This window comes from Lithobates pipiens, unplaced genomic scaffold, assembly GCF_037356315.1.
Source record: "Lithobates pipiens isolate NorthernLeopardFrog02 unplaced genomic scaffold, aLitPip1_a1.2 Scaffold_13, whole genome shotgun sequence".
In the NCBI taxonomy this organism is placed as follows: domain Eukaryota; kingdom Metazoa; phylum Chordata; class Amphibia; order Anura; family Ranidae; genus Lithobates; species Lithobates pipiens.
The window spans coordinates 117,193,803-117,215,783 of record NW_027507718.1 but is presented as its reverse complement, the minus strand read 5'-3'; the positions used below and the strand labels follow the sequence as shown (position 1 = coordinate 117,215,783).

The 21,981-nt window shown below is 44.3% G+C and overlaps 1 protein-coding gene across 1 annotated transcript in view; it reads left to right on the top strand.

The window, feature by feature from the left end:
- The window catches only part of YJEFN3 (YjeF N-terminal domain containing 3), a 358,972-nt gene extending 339,966 nt beyond the window's left edge, over positions 1–19,006 (top strand). Inside the window, exon 6 of the mRNA XM_077475431.1 lies at positions 18,757–19,006. Coding sequence (XP_077331557.1) covers positions 18,757–18,956 — 200 coding nt within the window. The 3' untranslated portion in view covers positions 18,957–19,006. The remainder of the gene's footprint in view (positions 1–18,756) is intronic.
- Positions 19,007–21,981: the final 2,975 nt, after the last annotated feature.

Below are 21,981 nucleotides of genomic sequence, written 5' to 3'. Positions count from 1 at the left end.
ATTTTGCAATGAAAAATACTATTTTATATACGTGGGCTTCAAAAGACACATTTCAAATTTAGTTCAACCAAAAGACCTGTAAATAAATGAAAACAACCCATAAAAAACCACCCATAAAAAGTATAGTACAATTTGCCACAATAGGGAAAATAAATCATCCCTGATCCCTTAACCACTTAAGCCCCGGACCAATTGTCAGCCTAAGGACCAGAGGTCTTTTTACAATTTCGCACTGCACTGCTTTAACTGGTAATTGCGCGAGCATGCAATGTGGTACCCAAACGAAATTTGCATCATTTTCTTCCCACAAATAGAGCTTTCTTTTGATGGTATTTGATTGCCTCTGCGATTTTTATTTTTTACGATATAAAAGGAAAAAAACTGAAAATTTTGAAAAAAAAAGATATTTTCTACTTTTTGTTATAAAGAAAATCAAATAAACTCAATTTTAGTCATACATTTAGGCCAAAATGTATTCTGCCACATGTCTTTAGTAAAAAAAAACGTCAATAAGTGTATATTTATTGGTTTGCGCAAAAGTTATAGCGTCTACAAACTAGAGTACATTTTCTGGAATTTACACAGCTTTTAATTTATGACTGCCTATCTCATTTCTTGAGGTGCTAAAATGGCAGAGCAGTACAAACCCCCCCCAAATGACCCCATTTTGGAAAGTAGACACCCCAAAAAATTGCTGAGGGGCATGTTGAGCCAATTGAATCTTTTTTTTTTGTCCCAAGTGATTGAATAATGACACAAAAAAATTAAATAAAATAAAAAGTTTACAAAAAGTTGTCACTAAATGATATATTGCTCACACATGCCTTAGTTATATGTGGAATTGCACCCCAAAATATATTCTGCTGCTTCTCCTGAGTACGAGGATACCACATATGTGGGACTTTCTGGGAGCCTAGCCGCGTACGGCACCCCGAAAACCAATCACCGCCTTCCGGATTTCTAAGGGTGCAAATTTTCGATTTCACTCCTCACTACCTATCACAGTTTCCAAGGCCATAAAATGCCAAAATAGTACAACCCCCACCCCCCCAAATGACCCCATTTTGCAAAGTAGACACCCCAAGCTATTTAATGAGAGGCATGTTGAGTCCGTGGAATATTTTATATTTTGCCACAAGTTGCGGGAATATTACAAACTTTTTTTTTTTTGCACAAAGTTGTCACTAAATGATATATTGCTCACACATGCTATGGGCATAAGTCAAATTACACCCCAAAATACATTCTGCTGCTTCTCTTGAGTATGGGGATACCTCATGTGGGGGACTTTTTGGGAGCCTAGCCGCATACGGGACCCCAAAAACCAAGCACTGCCTTCAGGATTCAAATATAAAACACTACCAAAAAAAACTGTTAGCGATCGCAGGGATCAGGCCTGACTCTGCAAACGCTGCAGTTATGTGTTTAGTGTTTTGTAAGTGACAGTGATCGATCGATACTGCACTTGGGTGGGCTGGGCGATCGGACCCCCCACCTGCTGGAAGACAGGCACGTACGGGTACGTGATTGTGCCCGTCCGTGCCATTCTGCCGACATATATATACATGCGGCGATCCTAAAGTGGTTAAAGCAACTGGATGCTCTGGGGAGCAACAGTCTTCAATGTAATTTCTTATATAAATAGGCAGCCATTTGACCAATGTCTATATTGCATAACTTTAATACAATCAAATTTTATCCTCTATTTCTGACTCTATTTCGGACTTGACCACACACGACGAACAGACAGTCCGCTGAAAGCTTGCGCGATGACGTGTACAGCACGTACGACGGGACTAGAAATACGACGTCCAATACACTGCAATGCAACCTTCGGCCGTGTAAATCCTTTCTGAGCATGCGCCATACTTAGTCCGTCCAACTTGCCTACTCACGAGCGGACTGTCCGCTGAAACCAAGTTTGGACGGACAATATTACGGAAATTCCGAAAGACTTAGTCCGCCAGACTGTCCGCTGAAAAAGTCAGCTGAAGCCCACACACGAGCGGATTGTCCGCTGAAACACGTTTCAGTGGACCAAGTCCGTCAGACAGTCCGCCCGTGTGTACGCGGCCTTAGAATTTCGGTTTGCACAACAATCTGCCCGCCGTACTTTTCGGCGGACAATCTGGCCGTGTGTATGCCAGTCCACCGTACTTTTGAAATGAGCGGACTTTTCCCGCCTGGAGAAAAGTCCGCTCATTTCGAGCGGGTCTCCAGGTAGGCGGGGCCCGCAAAGGAGACGTCGCTGGCCCCGCCGCCTGGTATGGACTTAAAGGGGAACCCCAACGCCGAAAAAAATCGGCGTGGGGGTCCCCCCCAAGTCCACAACAGACCCTTGTCCGAGCACGCTACCCGGCCGGCCAGGAAAGGGGGGCGAGCGAGCGCCCCCCCCTCCTTAGCCGTACCAGGCCGCATGCTCTCAACATGGGGGGTGCCTTGGGGAAGGGGGGGACGCGCGGCCCCCCCCACCCCAAAGCACCTTGTCCCCATGTTGATGAGGACAAGGGCCTCTTCCCGACAACCCTGGCCGTTGGTTGTCGGGGTCTGCGAGCGGGGGGCTTATCGGAATCCGGGAGCCCCCTTTAATAAGGGGGCCCCCGGATACCGGCCCCCCACCCTATGTGAATGAGTATGGGGTACAATGTACCCCTACCCATTCACCTGTAAAATAAAAGTACAAAAAAAAACACAACACACAAGATAAAATACTTTATTGCACAGCTCCGGGGGTCTTCCGTCTTCGGGGGTCTTTGCTAGCGGAGGAGTCCGGCTTTATTCCTCGCCACCGGCCTCTTCTCCCGACTTTGGGGGTCTTGTCCCCCTCTTCGGTTCTTCTGCGGGGCCACCGCGCCTTCTTATAGCTCTTTTACAGGCAGTGGCCCGGTCTTCTGTCGCCGCTGCCGCCTTCCGTTCTTCTTATTTTTCTTCTTCTTCTCCTTCTTCTCCTGGAGATGTTGACTTGACGCTCTCTCCGGCCACAATGCCAGGGACGCGCTGCGCGGCCACTTATATAGGGACAAGGGGCGGTGTCACATGGCTTTATGTCACATGGGTTGGTCACATGGGTTGATGTCACATGGGGACTGTGACATCGTAAGGGGGCGGGGTCACCATGTGACACCAACCCATGTGACATAAAGCCATGTGACACCGCCCCTTGTCCCTATATAAGTGGCCGCGCAGCGCGTTCCTGGCATTGTGGCCGGAGAGAGCGTCGAGTCAACATCTCCAGGAGAAGAAGAAGAACGGAAGGCGGCAGCGGCAACAGAAGACCGGGCCACCGCCTGTAAAAGAGCTATAAGAAGGCGCGGTGGCCCGGCAGAAGAACCGAAGAGGGGGACAACACCCCCGAAGTCGGGAGAAGAGGCCGGCGGCGAGGAAGAAAGCCTGGTAAGAGCTGCCATCTCTTTTCCCTGAGAGGACAAAGGGGGGGGGTGAGTGGGGGAAACTTCTGATAGCCCGCAGCTCGCCTTTCTCCTGTCACAGTGCCGCTGAGTTCTCTGCTGGACTGAGCAGGGAAAAGAGCCCAAAGTCACACTACACTGATGGAGGGGCTTGACAGCACCTTAATGGTGACACCCCATTGGCGGGTGACCCCCCCCCCCCCCGATAGCGACGCAACTGTGCTGAATTTAAGATCCGATCCCTGATTCCCCTACCTGCGGACGCCCATGCATCTCGGGTATGATAAAGTTTGAAAAATGAAATCATAAATTATAATATAATAAATAACTATAAATAATTATACCAAATAACAATATAATAATAATAAAAATGATTCAATAATGTAATCAAATCAAAAACACTGAAATTTGCTCAGTTGCAGAATTGTCACTGTCATTACTTTTCAGTGTTTGATGACGGATCTCCCCACAAAACGATATCGCTCAATTCTGCGAGTGATTCTAATTTATTATCGCTGTTTTCTAGCTGGTCTAAAACCTCTTTTGATGTAAAAGGACAGTTTTGGTTGCCATGGGCAATCTCCAGTTTCCAGGCATAAAGAACAGTTTTTATATTATAAAACTGCATGCAGGACACTGGGCAGACCACTGGGCAGACCACTAGGGACAAAGGGGATGTTAGATTACATTATACTGTATGTATACTGTGTGTTTTACTTTTGGAATTTGGCACCGTTCTCCGTCCCCGTGCGTCGCAACGCTCGCAGGGAACGGAGCCCGTGATGTGATACAGACAGCTCAGGTGGAAGAAGCAGTGAACAGATTTGACAGAGTTTGGGATTTGTAGGACAATTCTGATTACAGCACCACACCTCTAAATCCCACCTAGTCCCCATTTAACTACCCATCATCTCAGTCCCTTATCTTCAGTATTCAACTACCTCTTGGTTATGGCCCTTTGATTGTACTCCCTTGTATAAACCTTTATTTTGTTATACATTATGTACTAGATCTGCTTGTTGTTACCAGATCTACATTTGAATCTTTTGAATTTTAATGTACCAGATGTGCTTTTTTTTGTATTCCTACTATATTCAATAAAAAACAAAAAAAAAAAAAGATTACTGTTGGTGAGTGGGGACCCAGCAGGGGAGCATGGAATATCACCAGGATCTGCACATTACAAGCTGCACAAGTTCAACACACCATATATATGGATGGACTTTCTATGATTGCACTTTATAAGTTTGCACTAAATTTGCACTAAGCACTTTATATTGTTAATTCATTTTATCGTATTGATTATATTAACATAAGCACTTTATTGTTTGTTAGAGCAGTGCTGTTTTGTTTCTATTTTTAATTTATTTTAGTAATTGTCTCTATAGTGCTTCTATTTCTATTATCAGTGTAAAATGGTTTGTCTTAACTAGGGATGAGCCGAACACCCCCCAGTTCGGTTCGCACCAGAACTTGCGAACGGCCCCCGCGTTCGTTACGAACGTTAGAACCCCATTGAAGTCTATGGGACTCGAACGTTCGAAATGGAAAGTGCTCATTTTAACGGCTGATATGCAAGATACTGTCCTAAAAAGGGTTTGGGGACCTGACTCCTGCCTCAGGGGACATGGGTCAATGCAAAAAAAAGTTTTAAAAACGGCCGTTTTGGCGGGAGCACTGATTTTAATGACGATTAAAGTGAAAAAAAAAAGTGAAATATTACTTTAAATATGGTGCCTGGGGGTGTCTGTAGTATGCCTGTGAAATGCCACGTGTTTCCCGTATTTAGAACAGTCCCTGCACAAAATGACATTTAACGGAAATAACACCATTTAAAACTGCTTGCGGTTTTAATGTTATATCTGGTTCCTGCAATATGGTTGAAAATCATTCAGAAAAATGGCATGGGTAGCCCTCCCTGCCCATTACCAGCCTATTTGGGTCTTGTACGCATATTAAGGGGAACCCTGTACCCATATTAAAAAAAGGAAATGCGTGTGGCCCCCAGGCCCTATATACTCAGAACAGCAGTATACAGGCGGTGCAAACAAGACAGGGACTGTGTAGGTTTGTTGTGTTAAGTTGAATCTGTTTGTAATTTTCAACTGGTACATTTTTAAAGTGTAGCTCCAGTCAAAAAAACTATTTTTAAGCTTTTTGGAAAACATAGGGAAGGGTTATCACCCCTGTATAATTTGTTTTGCCATCCGTCTTTTTTCATCTCACTTGCTGCTGTCTCCTTCCGTTTGCAAGTAGGAGATGTTTGTATGTTGGATGTTTGAAAGTAGGGGCCTGCCCTATATTATAGCGGTATGTACTGGGTACAGAGCACGCAGACAGCACGCACTATCTCCTAACACTACTGACTGCAAGCTCTATTATTAACCACTTGACCACTGGGCACTTAAACACCCTTAATAACCAGACCAATTTTCAGCTTTTGGTGCTCTCACATTTTGAATGACAATTACTCAGTCATGCCACACTGGACCTATATGAAATGTTTGTTCTTTTTTTCACACAAATAGAGCTTTCTTTTGGTGGTATTTAATCACCTCTCAGTTTTTTTATTTTTTGTGCTATAAAAGAAAAAAGACCGGAAATTCTGCGAAAAAATGAATTTTTCTTTGTTTCTGTTATAAAATGTAGCAGATTAGTAATTTTTTCTTCATAAATTTTTTTTTACTGGTTACATGTTTTGAGTTGCAGAGGAGGTCTAGGACTAGAATTATTGCTCTCGCTCTAACGTTCTCGGCAATACCTCACATGTGTGGTTTGAACACCGTTTTCATATGTGGGCGGGGCTTACGCATGCGTTCGCTTCTGCATGCGAGCACATGGGGACATGGGCGCTTTAATTTTTTTTTTTTTTTTTATTGTTCATTTTACTTTATTTATTTTAGTTTGACATTTTTTTCCCCAAAAATATATTTTTGATCACTTTTATTCCTATTACAAGGAATGTAAACATCCCTTGTAATAGGAATATGGGGTGACAGGTCCTCTTTACAGTGAAATCTGGGGGTCAATATGACCCCCACATCTCACCTCTAGGCTGGGAAGCCTGAAATAAAAAAAAAAAAAAAGATTCTGGCTTTGATCGTACTGGCGAGTTGGTAGAAGCACCGGAGGGCGGTGAGGGGTGGGGGGCGTCTATGGCTGGGTATTTCAGGGTATCACCGAGTATGGCTGGGTATGGCAATTTATGGCAGGGTATTGCAGAGTATTGGCGGGGTATTGGCGGGGTACTACAGAGTAATAGCAGGGTACTGCAGAGTATTGGGGAGTACTACAGAGTAATGGCAGGGTACTGCAGAGTAAAGGCAGGGTACTGCAGAGTAATGGGGGGTACTGCAGAGTAATGGCAGGGTACTGCAGAGTATGCACTGGTATTTCAGAGTATTGGCGGGGTATTGGCGGGGTACTACAGAGTAATAGCAGGGTACTGCAGAGTATTGGGGAGTACTACAAAGTAATGGCAGGGTACTGCAGAGTAAAGGCAGGGTACTGCAGAGTAATGGCAGGGTACTGCACTGCAGAGTAATGGCGGGGTACTGCAGAGTAATGGCAGGGTACTGCAGAGTATACACTGGTAGTGCAGAGTATTGGCGGGGTATTGGCGGGGTACTACAGAGTAATAGCAGGGTACTGCAGAGTATTGGGGAGTACTACAAAGTAATGGCAGGGTACTGCAGAGTAATGGCGGGGTACTGCAGAGTAATGGCGGGTACTGCAGAGTATTGGGGGGTACTGCAGAGTAATGGCAGGGTACTGCAGAGTAATGGGGGTTACTGCAGAGTAATGGGGGGTACTGCAGAGTAAAGGCAGGGTACTGCAGAGTAATGGGGGGTACTGCAGAGTAATGGCAGGGTACTGCAGAGTATGCACTGGTATTGCAGAGTATTGGCAGGGAATTGAGGGGTTAAATTCGGTGAGCAGCGATGTGGGCACTGCAGATGCAGCCCACATCGCTGCTGACACCGATCTCTTTCCCCTCCGCTGTACCGATCGGTATAGAGAGGGGAGGGAGGAACCGGCGTCATAACATGACGCCGGTTTGTTTACAAGTGATCACTCCGTCATTTGACGGAGCGATCACGTGGTAAACGGCCGCGACGAGCGGCCGTTTACCGTGATCGTGGTCCACAGGACCCGGCGGTCACGGATGCTCTCGAGTGCGCGCCCCAGGGGGCGCGCGAGAGCAGAATTCTGGGAGGCCGTTAATTAACGGCCTCTCAGAGTTAAACAACCGCCCTGAAGCCGTTAATCGGCAATGGGCGGTTGTTAAGTGGTTAAAGATAGATCACTAGCTAGCTATATAGGTGAGGTGAATATAGTGTAGTGGTGTATACTGCGGTCAGGGCACAGACAATAACCACTACACAAGAGCAAGATAGGAAATCAGCCAAAAACGATTGGTGTGTAACTGTGTTGAAGGTACACAGAACACCCACTGCTTCAGATTCCAACACACTACACGAGGCCGCCTCAAAGGCGGCCTTATATAGTGTGGGGCGTGCACTACACAGCCTGAGCTATGATTGGCCACAGGCAGGATGCCTGTGGCCAATCATGGCTCTCCTCGCTGCTGGCGCTGCGATTGGCCAAGCATGCGGGGTCACAGTGCATGCTTGGCCAATCATGAGCCAGCAATGCACTGCGCCATCGCAGTGCATTGTGGTCCGCGCGCGCCATACGAATTTTGACGCGAACGGACCAAGAGTTCGGATTTCGCCGAACGCCCGAACAGCCAATGTTCGAGTCGAACGTACGTTCGACTCGAACACGAAGCTCATCCCTAGTCTTAACCCTCAACTCGCTACTTTGCCTGGACAGCTTGGTCTGTAAAAGGAAGTTGAAAAAAACAGGCTTACTGCCAGGATCACCAGATGAAAGTAAAGGAAAAATAAACTTAAAAAAGAAAACTACCCCCTTACATTTAAACTAACTTGTCAAACTACAGGATTACAGAGAGGTCAGATATCTGCCATATATTTCTCCATTACTGACCCAGGTACTAAGCTAGCTTATATGGGCCAATGGGAAAAAGACCTGAACCTCACCTTTGATTTGCCAGATTGGCAAGATATTGCTTATCAGCTATCCAAAATTGACATTAATACCACCCTTAATGAGGCCAACTACAAAACGCTCTTACGCTGGTACCTGGTACCCACTACCCACTAGAGTAGCTGAAATGTATCCTTCTACCTCATCTAATTGTTTCCGATGCTACGGACAGATTGGGACAATGCACCATATCTGGTGGCAATGCCCACTTGTAATCAGATTTTGGATACGGATCTTTAATTTAAACAATTCGGTGACGGGAGTAAACCTCCACAGGTCTCCAGAGAGTGCACTTTTTCATAAATTACCCAACGGAACACCCAAAAAATCAACAAGACTAATCAACTACATATTATTGGCGGCGAGAATCACGATTGCAAGAAACTGGAGAAAGTCTAATGCCCCGTACACACGAGAGGACTTAAGTCCGACAGACTTCCAAAGGAGTTCCGTCGGAGTTCTGCTGGAATTCCGACGGAGTTCTGACAGACTTTTCGGCTGAACGGACTTGGCCACACACAATCACACTAAACTCCGACGGATTCGAACGTGATGACGTACGACCCGACTAGAGGTCGACCGATATGGGTTTTTCTCTGGCCGATGCCGATGCCGATATTTAGAAATCATGGTGGCCGATAGCCGATATATGATGCCGATTTTTTTGGGCCGATATGTTAGGCCGATTTTATTTTATTTATTTATTTTTAATCCCCCTTGATCTAACACACCTTTCCCACTGGGGCATTTTTCAGGCGCTTTTGGGCTAAAAATAGCGCCTGTAAAGTGCCTGCAAAATGGCTCCCCTGCAGTCTGTGTGAAAGACAGAGTGCTTTCACACTGAGGCGATGCTCTGGCAGGATCTTAAAAAAAAAAGTCCTGCAAGCAGCACGTTTGGAGTGGTGTATACCGCTCCTCCACCACTCCTGCCCATTGATATGAATGGGCACCACTGCCGAAGCGCATGCAATGCGATTTGGCAGCGGTGCTTCATGGGCGCATTTAACCTCTTCCTTGGCCGCTAGCTGGGTTATATGTGCCCCACTAGCAGCCAAATAGCACCGCTAAAATGATGGTAAAGAGCCGCTAAAACTTGCGTTTTACCATCAACGTCTGCCCGCTCCAGTGTGAAAGCAGTCTTCATAAGTGATACAGAAAATTTCTTACACTTAAAGCGGAGGTCCACCCTAAAATGGACCTTCCGCTCATCGGAACCCTCCCCCCCTCCGGCGCCACAATTGGCACCTTTCAGGGGGGAGGGGGGTGCAGTTACCTGGATAATCCAGGTAACTGCACCCACTTCCGGGCTAGCTCTCTGCGGAAAGGGGCGTACATTACGCCCCTTTCCGCAAGTGCCCTGCTGCCTGCTGGGAAACACACAGATCCCAGAGGCAGTGGGGACCGTCCTCATTGCGCAGCGCGGCTCACGCATGCGCAGTAGGGAACCGGGAAATTAAGCCGAAAGGCTCCATTTCCTGATTCCCATACCCAAGATGGCGGCGGCGGCAGCACTCGAGTGTCGATCTAGAGATCGGCTTCGGGTGCCGACATGCGGGCGCGCTGGACAGGTAAGTGTCATTATTTTAAAAGTCAGCAGCTGCAGTATTTGTAGCTGCTGGCTTTAAAAAAAAAAAAAAAAAACGCGGAGTCCCGGCGGACTCCCGCTTTAAACATTTATTAAACAAAACAAACCTCCAATCAGTTTACTTGTATGTATGATCTAGATTAAAAAAAAACAAAAAACCTATATATTAAATAAAAACAGGTAGTCAAAACTTTTGGACAAAAAAAAAAAAAAAAATGGGCTAACTTTACTGTTTTTATTTTATTTTTATTTTTTAAATGGTGTATTTTTTTCCCAAAAAAATGCATTTGAAAGACCTCTGTGCAAATGCCGTGTGACATAAAATATTGCAACAACCGCTATTTTATTCCCTAGGATCTCTGCTAAAAAAATATATATATTTTTTGGGGGGTCTAAGTGATTTTCTGGCAGAAAATACTGGATTTTTACTTGTAAGCAACAAGTGTCAGAAAAGATTTAGTCTTTAAATGGTTAAACTGAGAACTTCTACACACAGAGATGAGATCATTCATTCAGAAGTGTAAACATTGTAACATTTAGTTCTTTTCTTGGCAGTCTGCCCAGAGTGGAGGAAAGTGTTGCTATGACGACTCAGGCAACTCACACTGACTTCTTACAGAAGTAATTTCAAAGTCCCGCTGTAGAATCGGCTTTTTATTAACACAATCGGCCGATGCCGATTATTTAAAAAACGGCAAATATCGGCCGATATATCGGCCGGCCGATATATCGGTCGACCTCTAGACCCGACTCGAATAAGGAAGTTCATAGCCAGTAGCCAATAGCTGCCCTAGCGTCGGTTTTAGTCCGTCGGAGTAGCATACACACGAGCGGAGTTTTCGAAGGGGACCGGGTCCGGCGGAGTTCCTTCGGGAAAATTTGAAGCATGTTCCATATTCTAAAGTCCGTCAGACTTTGGTGAATCAAAAGTCCGTTGCAGCCCACACACGATCGGATAGTCTGACGGACTCGGTCCTTCGGACTTTGGATGTTGAAAAGTCCGCTCGTGTGTACGCGGCATAAGATTCCTTTTGATCAGGTTAAAAGTAAACTTAGGTGGATTATGATCAATGATAAGCTCACTCATATTCTTAATAAAAAAACAAAGATGTTGATGTTTAATAAAAAATGGGATCCATGGATTGACTACATTTCAATTCCGTAGAGAACTCCAGGATGACCCTCTTTCTTTCTTCTCTTCCTTCATTCCTTCTACCTCTCCCTTTCCTTTCTCCTCTTCTCTTCTTTTCCTTTTTTTATTTATTATTTTATTTCTTGAAGTGTTTATGTACAACACAACTGCCATAGTAGGAGGCCCTACGTTGTGGTGGGTCCCGGGACCATTCCAGCAACTGCGGTCGGGGTTTCCCGGTATTCTGGGTCTCCTCTACCCCCTATTATTAAAATACTTTGGATACAGTGGGACACCATTAGGGTGTCTTACCAATACTATGCACACATATTAAGGCTGTTTTGTTTGGTTGTTTTAACAGCTGCTGATGGGGTACTATGGTAATTTTGTTTACCTTCTGAAGTGTTGTATGATGTTCGGAAAAATTAATGTCAGTATACCTAATTGTTTGGCTGTATGGAACTTGGATATTTGTTCTTTCTTTTACTAATAAACATATTGAAATATAAAAAAGAAAAATAATGCTGACACTACATATAACAATTAGTAAGCTGCAATATATTAGACTTTTGTTTTTTTGGGGTTTAATGCCAATTTAAAGTTTGAAAGTAGGTCGCAGTAATCAAAAGGAGCAAACAGTTTTTCTCATAAGTTTTAGGGCAATAGAGTTATGGAAGTGTTTAGTAAATGAGCATAACTCATAGGCAGACACTAGACATTTTACACATTTAGACATTTCAAGGTTAACAGTACAGGTCACTGTTGGGAGATTGTTTTTCTGTACCTCATTTTTATGGCTTTGATGGGACTCTCTAGAGTAAGGAGCTATGAGATGAGAGGCAGTAGACGTGATGTCATGTGAAAACACTTCACTGCCCATCTGCATCTGGAAATCCATTCAACAACAGGAAGAAAAATGAACTGAGGGGATGAATGAAAAAATGTCAGCAAGAAACAGTTGATTGTCAATTCCATCTCTTTCTGTCTACCTTGTAACCTCTAACCACAATCGTAGTAATACTCATAATAATATGCTACTGTGCCTTAAACAGAAGCTTATGTGTCTAGCATTTATAATGATGGCTAATCCATAATCACGTAGTTATTACTCCTACTGGATAGTTACCATTTATATACGCTGTGCATGTAAATTCAAAAAATTCATTGATCAACACATTTCTTTGTTCATGCTGCTGAAATTGAGTATCTACCAAACTTTTTCGCTCTGATATTACATTGTTAGTTATCAGTCCATAGCGACCCCCAAATTCTTTGTAATATCTATTTGAGAATTATGTTTCATCCTGGTACACACAAGTTATTTAAAGATTGGTCGTAGGAAGTGCTACAGGCAATCATCTTGTTAAACCACTTGGCTATTTCTAACCTCTATCCAGAGGCGCACAGACTGAGCTTCTTAGGAGTTGTCTGATGTGACACTCTAATGAAGATTGACACATATAAGAATAAGGACATACAGTATCTCACAAAAGTGAGTACACCCCTCACATTTTTGTAAATATTTTATTATATCTTTTCATGTGACAACACTGAAGAAATGACACTTTGCTACAATGTAAAGTAGTGAAAGTACAGCTTGTATAACAGTGTAAATTTGCTGTCCCCTCAAAATAACTCAATGGTTCGGCCCAAACTTTAGCTGTTCGGATGTCCTACGAACTTGTTGTTCAGCCGTTTGTTCAGCCCCCTGAACAAACCACAATGCATTGCGCTGCTGACCAGTGCATTGCAAGCCCTAATTGGCTGAAGCAATGAAAGCTTCAGCCAGTCAGGGTACAGAGCACTGTCAGAGTTATGATTGCACACTGTCATCATGACTTTATCCAATCATGGCTCATTCCCGCCCCATAGTATAAAAGTATTCTTTCAATGGCAGCTATTTTCAGTGTGAGTTTGATGTGGAAAGAGATGGAACAGGGCTCTGTTAAGTGCTATTAGTTACTTAGTTAGATTATAATAGAATAGAATATTAGTTTAGTGTCAGTCTAGGGATACTGTGAGTGTAATGAGGAAGACCATCATTCAGCTTTACATAGTGTGCAGCTAGAGTAGGGACAGCTCAGATAGTTTCACTGTAGTGTAGTGAGACTGTGTCATTCATATACATTAGTGTAGAGTAGGAAAAGCTCAGATAGTTTCAGTGTAGAGTAGTGAGACAGTGTCAGTAATCTTTACATTAGTGTATAGCTAGAGTAGGGACAGTTTAGATAGCGTTGGTGTAGTGACAGTTGAACTCTGTCTATTTGATTGCGTTACTGCCAGTTTAACAACATTTACTTCTGTGTACGTTACTGTCAGTTCAACACCATTTACTTCTGTGTGCATTACTGTCAGTTTAACGCCAAATAGTTTTGTGTGTGTTACTGCCAGTTTCATGCCATATAGTTTTGTGTGTGTTACTGCCAGTTTAACGCCATATTGTTTTGTGCCTTACTAACAGTTTAACGCCATTTACTTTTGTGTGCTTTACTGCCAGTTTAACGCCATATAGTTTTGTGCGGTACTGCCAGTTTAACGCCATATAGTTCTGTGCATCACTGTACGTTTGGTGCATTATATTATAGTGTATCCGTGGAGTGTGTCTGTGTAGCATAAGTACTCATATTAAAGTGCCCCAAACACCTCTTTACATTGATTAAAGTGCATCCACGAACAGATTTCAACTTATTCTTTACATTTGCTTATATGCACTGCCCCCTGCCTCCCAATAATGTCTGGGAGGACAACAAGGAGAGGCAAACATTCTCATGGCACTGTAAGGGTCCAAGATAAAGAGATGGGGTTACCACCGCTCCAGGTAGGTCTGGGTAGGTAGGTCACACTAAACGTAGTGCTTACTCATATGGGTACTCACCTTGATTTGCAGCAACAAATGTATACACAGGCAAAGGTGGACATGGTGGTCAGTCCTCAGGCAGGGCATCATTTCCTCTGTTTAGTGAGTTGGCCCATGCTATCCAGCCACAGCATGCAGAGGAGGTGGTAGACTGGCTTACTAAACCTTCCTCATCCTCCTCATCCTCTGTCACGCAAGCAGAGACAAGTGTGCAGTCAGTCCCCTGCAGTTGCCAGAGTGGTTAAACCTGCCTCCTTGTCCACATCTATTCCTCCCATAGCCACAACATCAGCCATTGAGGAGTCAGCTGAGTTATTTGATCACAGCGTCAGCCACTTGCTTCTTGATGATGCCCAGCCATTATTGGATTCAGATGTTGGTTCTGAGGCTGAGGATGACAGGAACATGAGCCTAGAGAGAAGGAGGAACACTGGTAGACAAATTGGCATTCATGTTCCCCAAGCCGCAGCGTATTGCCAAGTTGTCTCCAGTGGTAATGATGAAGATGAAGGAGATGAAGATGATGATGATGAAGTTACTGATGCGACTTGGGTGCCAGAAAGAGCAGAGGAGGAAACTGGCGGCACAATCCCAAGGAGGCCAACATCAAGAAAGAATAGAGAGCAGCCACAATATTCCATCACATTCTACAGCTGTTATTTCCCGGTCCACTCCCCAAAGCTCAGCTGTCTGGGCCTTTTTCAGCACATCTGCAGCAGATTGCACTGTTGCTATCTGCAAACTGTGTCTCAGGCACGTCAAATGTGGCAAAAACACCAACCATATGCATATCATTGCATTTTTTTTGCCTTCATCAAGAGCACCTCTATAAGGTTACAGTAGGAAGGCGCCCCGACACCCAAAGATTAATTTTTCTACACCTGTTTGACAGGTGCATAGCATTGCATTTTTTACAGCAAGGCTAATTCTTGCTTTCATCAAGATTACCTCTATAGGGTTACGGTAGGAAGGCGCCACCGACACCCAAAGACCAATTTTTAAACACCCGGTCAAAGTGACACCAGAATGTATCCAAAAAATCTCTAATCTTGTTCCCAGTGCACTACATTGTGGCCTCATCGTACATACTGGCTCCCCAGCTGTTGCTGTGCAAAATAAAGGTAGCTTGCAGGAATAATTTAACTATTTTGGGCTTTATAAATGCCCTCAAGAACTGGACTTACACCTTATCGTAAATATGTATGATGAGGATTCAGCTTCAAGTGCAGAGCTTTAAGAACAGTTTCACTCTCCAGATTTAGGAGCTTTCCTGCCCACTTTTATTTAAAGGAATTCCTTTTACAGAAAAAGTTTGTACCTGCAGGAGTTTTTAGCACCATAATGATACAACAGAAATTGTCAACCCCCCCCCCCCATCTATCTGGATGGCATAGTCTCTGAGCCCATCTCTACACGGATTTACTACCTAATCTCACTTAATCTCATGGCTAGAAAACTGCCCAGCTTGCGCTGTGCATGCTCCTACTCTACAAAGACTCCAGACTCCAGAACTCATTGCAGGATTTACCAATCCTGGAGAAAACTGCAAAGCCAGTTTTCTCCACTTTTTTTTGGGTAGCACAGTTGCTTCGTGCTTAAAAAATCAGGGTGGCAGCACTAGGGTTATCAGTTTGAATTGCAACCATGATACTACATGCATGGTAGTGATTGCATGTTCCCCCTGCGCATGCATACATTTCCTCAGGGTACTTTGATTTCCTCCCACACTCAAAAGACAAGCTCTGTTAGTAACTAGTGGTACCCAACCACTACATATGTATGAATGTGGGTTAGGAATCTTAGACTGTAAGCTCCTTGAGGGCAGGGACTGATGTGAAAATACAATATATATGTAAAGCGCTATATACAGCAAATATCTGTACCTACTGTATATAAAAATGTTTAGAATTACCAGTAATAAATAAATCATTCTCCTCTTAAAAAAACATCCTGGAGCCCCTCAACCTGAATTGGTGGCAACCCTTGATAACATCTAACCCTTATGACACTGTGACATAACCCTGACTTGTCATGTGTCCTGCCTAAGTCTGGGTCATTTTATTATTTTTAGATTCATCAGTGTGCCATGGGACATCACAGAGAATAATGGGTGTTAAAGGCTTCTCTCATTCTATACTCAGCATACAAAAGACACTTGAGTAGATTAATATCTCTGGGCATTGGACATGCAGTGACAATGCCATAACCCTGTGAAGGGAACACACATATAAATAGTTGAAGGGGCTAGCATTTGTCACTGCTTCCTGCTTAGGTTCAGATAGAGTGCAATTTCAGGGGACAAGTGACGTTAATTTTTAAGCTGCTAATGTTGTGTAGGAAGCAGTGACAAATGTACATGAAAGTGTAAACAGAGTCAAAGTATTTTTTTACTTTTTCATTTTGGATGCAATGGGGGGATGGATTAGAAGCCCTGTCAGGTTTTTACTGCTGTGCAGGACTTTGTTAGAGGGATTTACTCTCTTATGCCACGTACATGCGATCGAATAGTCCGGCAGACTTAGTCCGGTAAACAATCCAGCGGACTTTCTAACAAACGGACTTGGTCACACACGGACACTCCAAAAGTCCGGCGATTGCTAAGTATGACGGGACTAGAAAAAGGAAGTTCAATAGCCAGTAGCAAATAGCTTCCTTCTCGTACTTGCTTCTGAGCATGCGTCATTCTTAGTTCGACGGACTAGCACACTGACGAACGTATTGTCCTCTGAAAGCCAAGTCCGGCGGACAAATTTTGATGCAAAACTACTTTCTAAGTCCGCCGGACTTTACAATGAAAAGGTCCGCTGGAGCCCACACACGATCGAGTTGTCTGGCATAATGCGGTCCGGCAAACTAAGTCCGCCGGACAATTCGGTCGTGTGTACGCGGCATTACACTCAAAGATAGCCCTTTACCAAACAGCAAGTGAAGGAAACTCTCCAATGGCAATTTAGACGTAAAGTAAAGTAGTAGTGAAGTAAAAATGTTTTTTTTTTAAGGTGATACTAAAGTCTCATTTTATTTTAGATAAAAATAATAAACATGTTATACTTACTGTATCTGCTCTTTGAAGTGGGTCCCTCTTCCATGCTCCTGCCCCCCCCCCCCTCCTGTTGAGTGCCCCCACAGCAAGCAGCTTGCTATGGGGGCACCCGAGTCAAGCCGCAGATCCCTGTGTCCATTCAGACATGGAGCCGCGGCCTGGCCCTGTCCCCTTTCTCTCCTTATTGGCTAACTGACTTTGATTGACAGCAACGAGAGCCAATGCCATTGCACTGCTGTCTCAGCCGATGAGGAGAGGAGTCTTGGGAAGCTGAGACACTCCTGCAAAAGGGGGGCTGCTTTACACAAAATGCAGCCACTTGTGCCCATCATATGCAGACACGTGTGCCCATCATATGCAGCCACTTGTGCCCCATTAAATGCAGCCACATGTGCCCGTCTAATGCAGCCACTTGTGCCCATCAAATGCAGACACTTGTGCCTATAAAATGTCGCCACTTGTGCCCATCATATGCAGCCACTTGTGCCCATCTTATGCAGTCACTTGTGCCCAATGCAGCCACTTATGCCCATCAAACGCAGCCATTAGTGCCCATCATAGGCAGCCACTTGTGCCCATTATCTGCCACCACTTGTGCTCATCAAATGCAATGCATGAATCTATCCATTAGACATAGAGGGGGGTGGCTGAAGAAAGGGGGTGGCGCCGGTGCACCCTTAATGGATGGGCCACCCCTGCTAGATCCCCTGACAGCATTTTTATTGTCTGTTTCCCTGATGCAGATTTTCCCTCATTTACTCTCTTGAAAAAGTTTGCACTCAAAACAGAAAGTAAGGGGAAATTTGCTCTGACAGAGCCCTGGATAGCAGTAAAATCTGACAAGGTTACTAACCCCTCCCCACTTTATCCAAATAAACATGGTGATACTTTAAAGTGGAAGTAAACTTCCCTATTGAAGCTGCCATCTTTGCCTCTGTTTAATCTTCAACTGCCACGGTGCTGCACATATGATCCGTTATGACACCAGCCAATGGATGGTTTGACAGTTTGGTTGAGAGCACAGCCACTGTGCAGTTAGCATTCCTGGCATGCCGGGAATGTTACTGTTTAAATCAATGGCTTTACTTTGACTTTAAATCATACGTTAAAGGAGGACAGTACTAGGAATAATTGCCATTGCTGACCTCCTCCTGAAAATGCTAATTGTCTGGCTATCCCTGACAGTAATAATTTGAGAGATTGACCTGGATCAGGCATGCAGATTGAGGTCAAAACCCATAATATGCATACCTATTACAGGTTAGTGACTCAGAAAGTGCTGAAGACATGGCATGAGCACGACAGTCAAACAACTAGCATATTTATCAGCAGAGGTTATCAAGAGATCTTTCCACATTTTCTCAATAAAGGTAAGCAGTCATTGCCTTGTGTTTCAAGTGATACCTAATTAAAGTGGAGTTCCACCCAAAAGTGGGACTTCAATTCATCTGTCTCCCCCCCCCCCCCCTCCGGTGCCACATTTGACACCTTTTGAGGGGAAGGGGGAACGGGTACTCCGGTTTAAAAAAAAAACAGAAACCCAGAGTTGGTAGTCTAAGTCCTCTGTATGCAAGCCAAGGATTCAAGTTCAAATGAGTCTTGAATACAAATGTACAGTATGTTATATGGACATATTTATTGATGAGTGTCTCTGTTTTCCAGGCTGGGATGTGGACGCTGGAAATACTGAAGGCATCAGTCCTGAGGTACTCATTTCCCTTACTGCGCCCAAGAGATGTGCCATTCAATTTTCTGGGAAACGTCACTTTGTTGCAGGGAGGTTCCTGCCCTATGATATACAGAAGAAATTTGAATTGAACCTACCAAAGTATTCTGAGACAGACTGTGTGGTGGAGATTTAGAATGAAAAAACTGTTTTTAAATCTGTCAATAAATGTGTACATTTTCTGTATTGTACAGTGTTTTTTTGTGATGTGGGGAACTGACTTGTCTTTGAAAAGCTTGCATCTCTCTGTCAAAGGAAAATTTTAATGGTTATAGGCCATTTTTATTTTTAAATTGTATACATTTCAAACTGATATTTTAGATTTTTATACAGTTTACATCAGGGGTAGGCAACCTTAAAGTGGTGGAGACCTACCTGAACAACATGAGAGATGTCAAAGATCAGCAGCGGCAGCGGCAGCGGCACAAAGTTAGGTGGTGGTAAAACCCTGCAGCTGATTTGCAGATTTATTGTCCCCAATCCCTACACCCTTTAGCTGCTGAGGCAGCAGCCAAAGGTGTACACATGCTGCAGCATGGATGAAACCCCCCATTGCTTTTGGAGGGTGCTACTGCCTGTCAAATGCAACCCATTAAAGCAAAGTGAAACTGCATGCTTCTGCGGTATTCAAAAGGTTAAAGCAACATAACACTGCCTGCTGTAACCTCTTGTTTGCTGTACTGCACAAGGTTGCAGGGCATTTGCAGAATGGCCTCATTCACTTGAATGTGTCATGCTTCGCAGGCAGGGCCGGGACAAGGGGTGTGCAGGAGGTGCGGCTGCCCTGGGTCCAATGGTTTATTACAGGAATGGGGGCACCCTAACTCTAAGGAAAGGCGCAGTTTGGCATCTCTGCCTTGGGCGCTGGATGACCTTGCCCGGTAATGATGGCAGGTGCAACGCCCATCAACCATAACAGGGCGTATAACTCTTGCTGCGGCTGCAACATGTGTACAACCCTGGTCACTGCAGCTGAAGAGGGTGCAGCTGTGGCAGGGGTGGTAAAAACACATCTTTAACTATGGAGCTTTACCACCCCCAACTACAAATGTAAATGAACCCTTACTGTGCTGAGCTCCCTATAAGGCCCCCTATAAGGCTGCTTTCACACTAATATGCTGCAGTTTACCTGTACCATGGGTGCAGCACAGTACATTGGTGATCATCCTGGGTTAGCTACGCTTTGCCATAGACTTTTATTATATCCTGCGGGTGTGGTGCACTTTTCAAAAGTGCACCAAAACTCCTGCATTCAGAAAGCGCAACAAATCCGCAGGATATAGTTGAAGTATATTGCTAAGCACAGCTAATCTTCAGGAAAGCTGCAGGTACACTGCACTCCACCCGTGGTGTGGGTAAATCCCAGAAAATCGGTGTTAAAGCAGCCCTATACTATTATGCCCAGTGTATTTCTTCACACTGACCTTAAGATCTCTTCTTTCCTGCTGCTGACACCACTCTGGAGACCACTACCTGGGATAAGAGGCGGAGTGCAGTTGGTATCACTCCACATGAGACAGGAGCCAGCGCTACAGAGGAGGCATCTGCTTATGTGGCTCTCGCTCCCTACTACAGCTCCAACTTTACATGTAGTCCCTCTATCTTGCACTCTGTTTGATGCTCTGTGATGGCAGGTCAGCAAGCCCACACCGTGATCTACCAGTCACCTGGCCGTGATCTACTGGCTTCTGACCCCCGGTTTACATAAAATTGTTAGTTAAAAAAATGCAACACCTAAAACACTGATCATTATGGATTTTGTATAAAGAGAACATTGAAGAAGCTGTTTTCCTTCAGATTGTCTATCTGAATCTACATATGGCCCAATTGGGGGGATAAGTCATTCCTATTCAGTTTTGTGTGTATATTTGAGCTTGAGCTATAGAGCTCGATAAACAATGAGTTACAACAGCAACAGGGCCAAGGTTAAAAATTTGAAATGGGGCCCAGAGTTCCACCTGTTAGCTGGAAAGTAAAGATGAGCTATTTATATGCAATAGTGTATATATACTTAAAGTCTAAGAAAAGCCTAACTAACTATTTTTGAAAAATGATCCCTCACCCTCCTCCTACCTATCCTGTCCAACCTATATAAAAAATGTGTGTACTGATCTTGTCATGTAATCCTGCAGCTCTGGCTCCCCTGCGTCAGTGAGAGGCTAAACTTTAAGTTTGGGTAGGTCTTTTCCCTGAGTTAGGCCTTTTGCACATGACTATAAAGTACAGTGTATGAGCATACACTGTAAAAGATGTCTGTTGTGGTGCCTGGGAGCCACAGCTGTAGCATATAGTTGCCCCTATGAATGCATAACAAAAACACTGTGCACCCAAAACCTCCAGCAAAAGCATAAGTATATGGGTGTATTTTTCAAAACATAAAAGTTTGTTATTCTGTAATGCATTCCTTGCAAAATATTCTGCAACTGTGGCTCTCAGGCACCACAACAACATATTTCACACTGTACACCCAAATGCCCCGTACACACGATCAGATTTTCCGACAACAAATGTTGGATGTCCGACCGTGTGTATGCTCTATCAAACATTTGTTGTCAGACTTTCTGCCAAGCATGTTCTCAAATTTTCCGCCAACAAATGTCTGTTGTCGGACTTTCCAATTGTGTGTACACAAGTTCATCGGACAAAAGTCCACGCATGCTCGGAATCAAGTACGTGCCGGAGATATAACTAGTGTTCATAATGGAGATATCACGTACATCTTGTATGTCACTACGTTTGTAATTGTTGGCCAACATTTACATAGTTAAAGTGGAGGGCCACCCTGAAAAAAAAAATACATAAAAAATTAGAAAAAGATCAGAAAAAAAAAGATTTTTTTTTTTTAACTTACCAGAAATGCCTGTTGTTAGGCACATCATCCTAATCTGCCTCTTCCTCCTCCGCGGAGATCTTCTGTCTTCTCTCCTCCGTGTGGGGTCTTCTGGGTAATGGGTCGTGCTGTGTTCTGGGAACTGTGTGTTCCAGAATACAGCGTGCCCCATTCACAAAGCGCTGCGCGTCTCGCGCATGCGCAGTAGGAAACGGGCCGTGAAGCCGCAAGGCTCCACTGCCTGTTTCCCTTAGCCAAAATGGACCCGAGACCGAGTCAGCCTCGGACGGCCACCCTGGACAGGTAAATGTGCTTATTAAAAGTCAGTAGC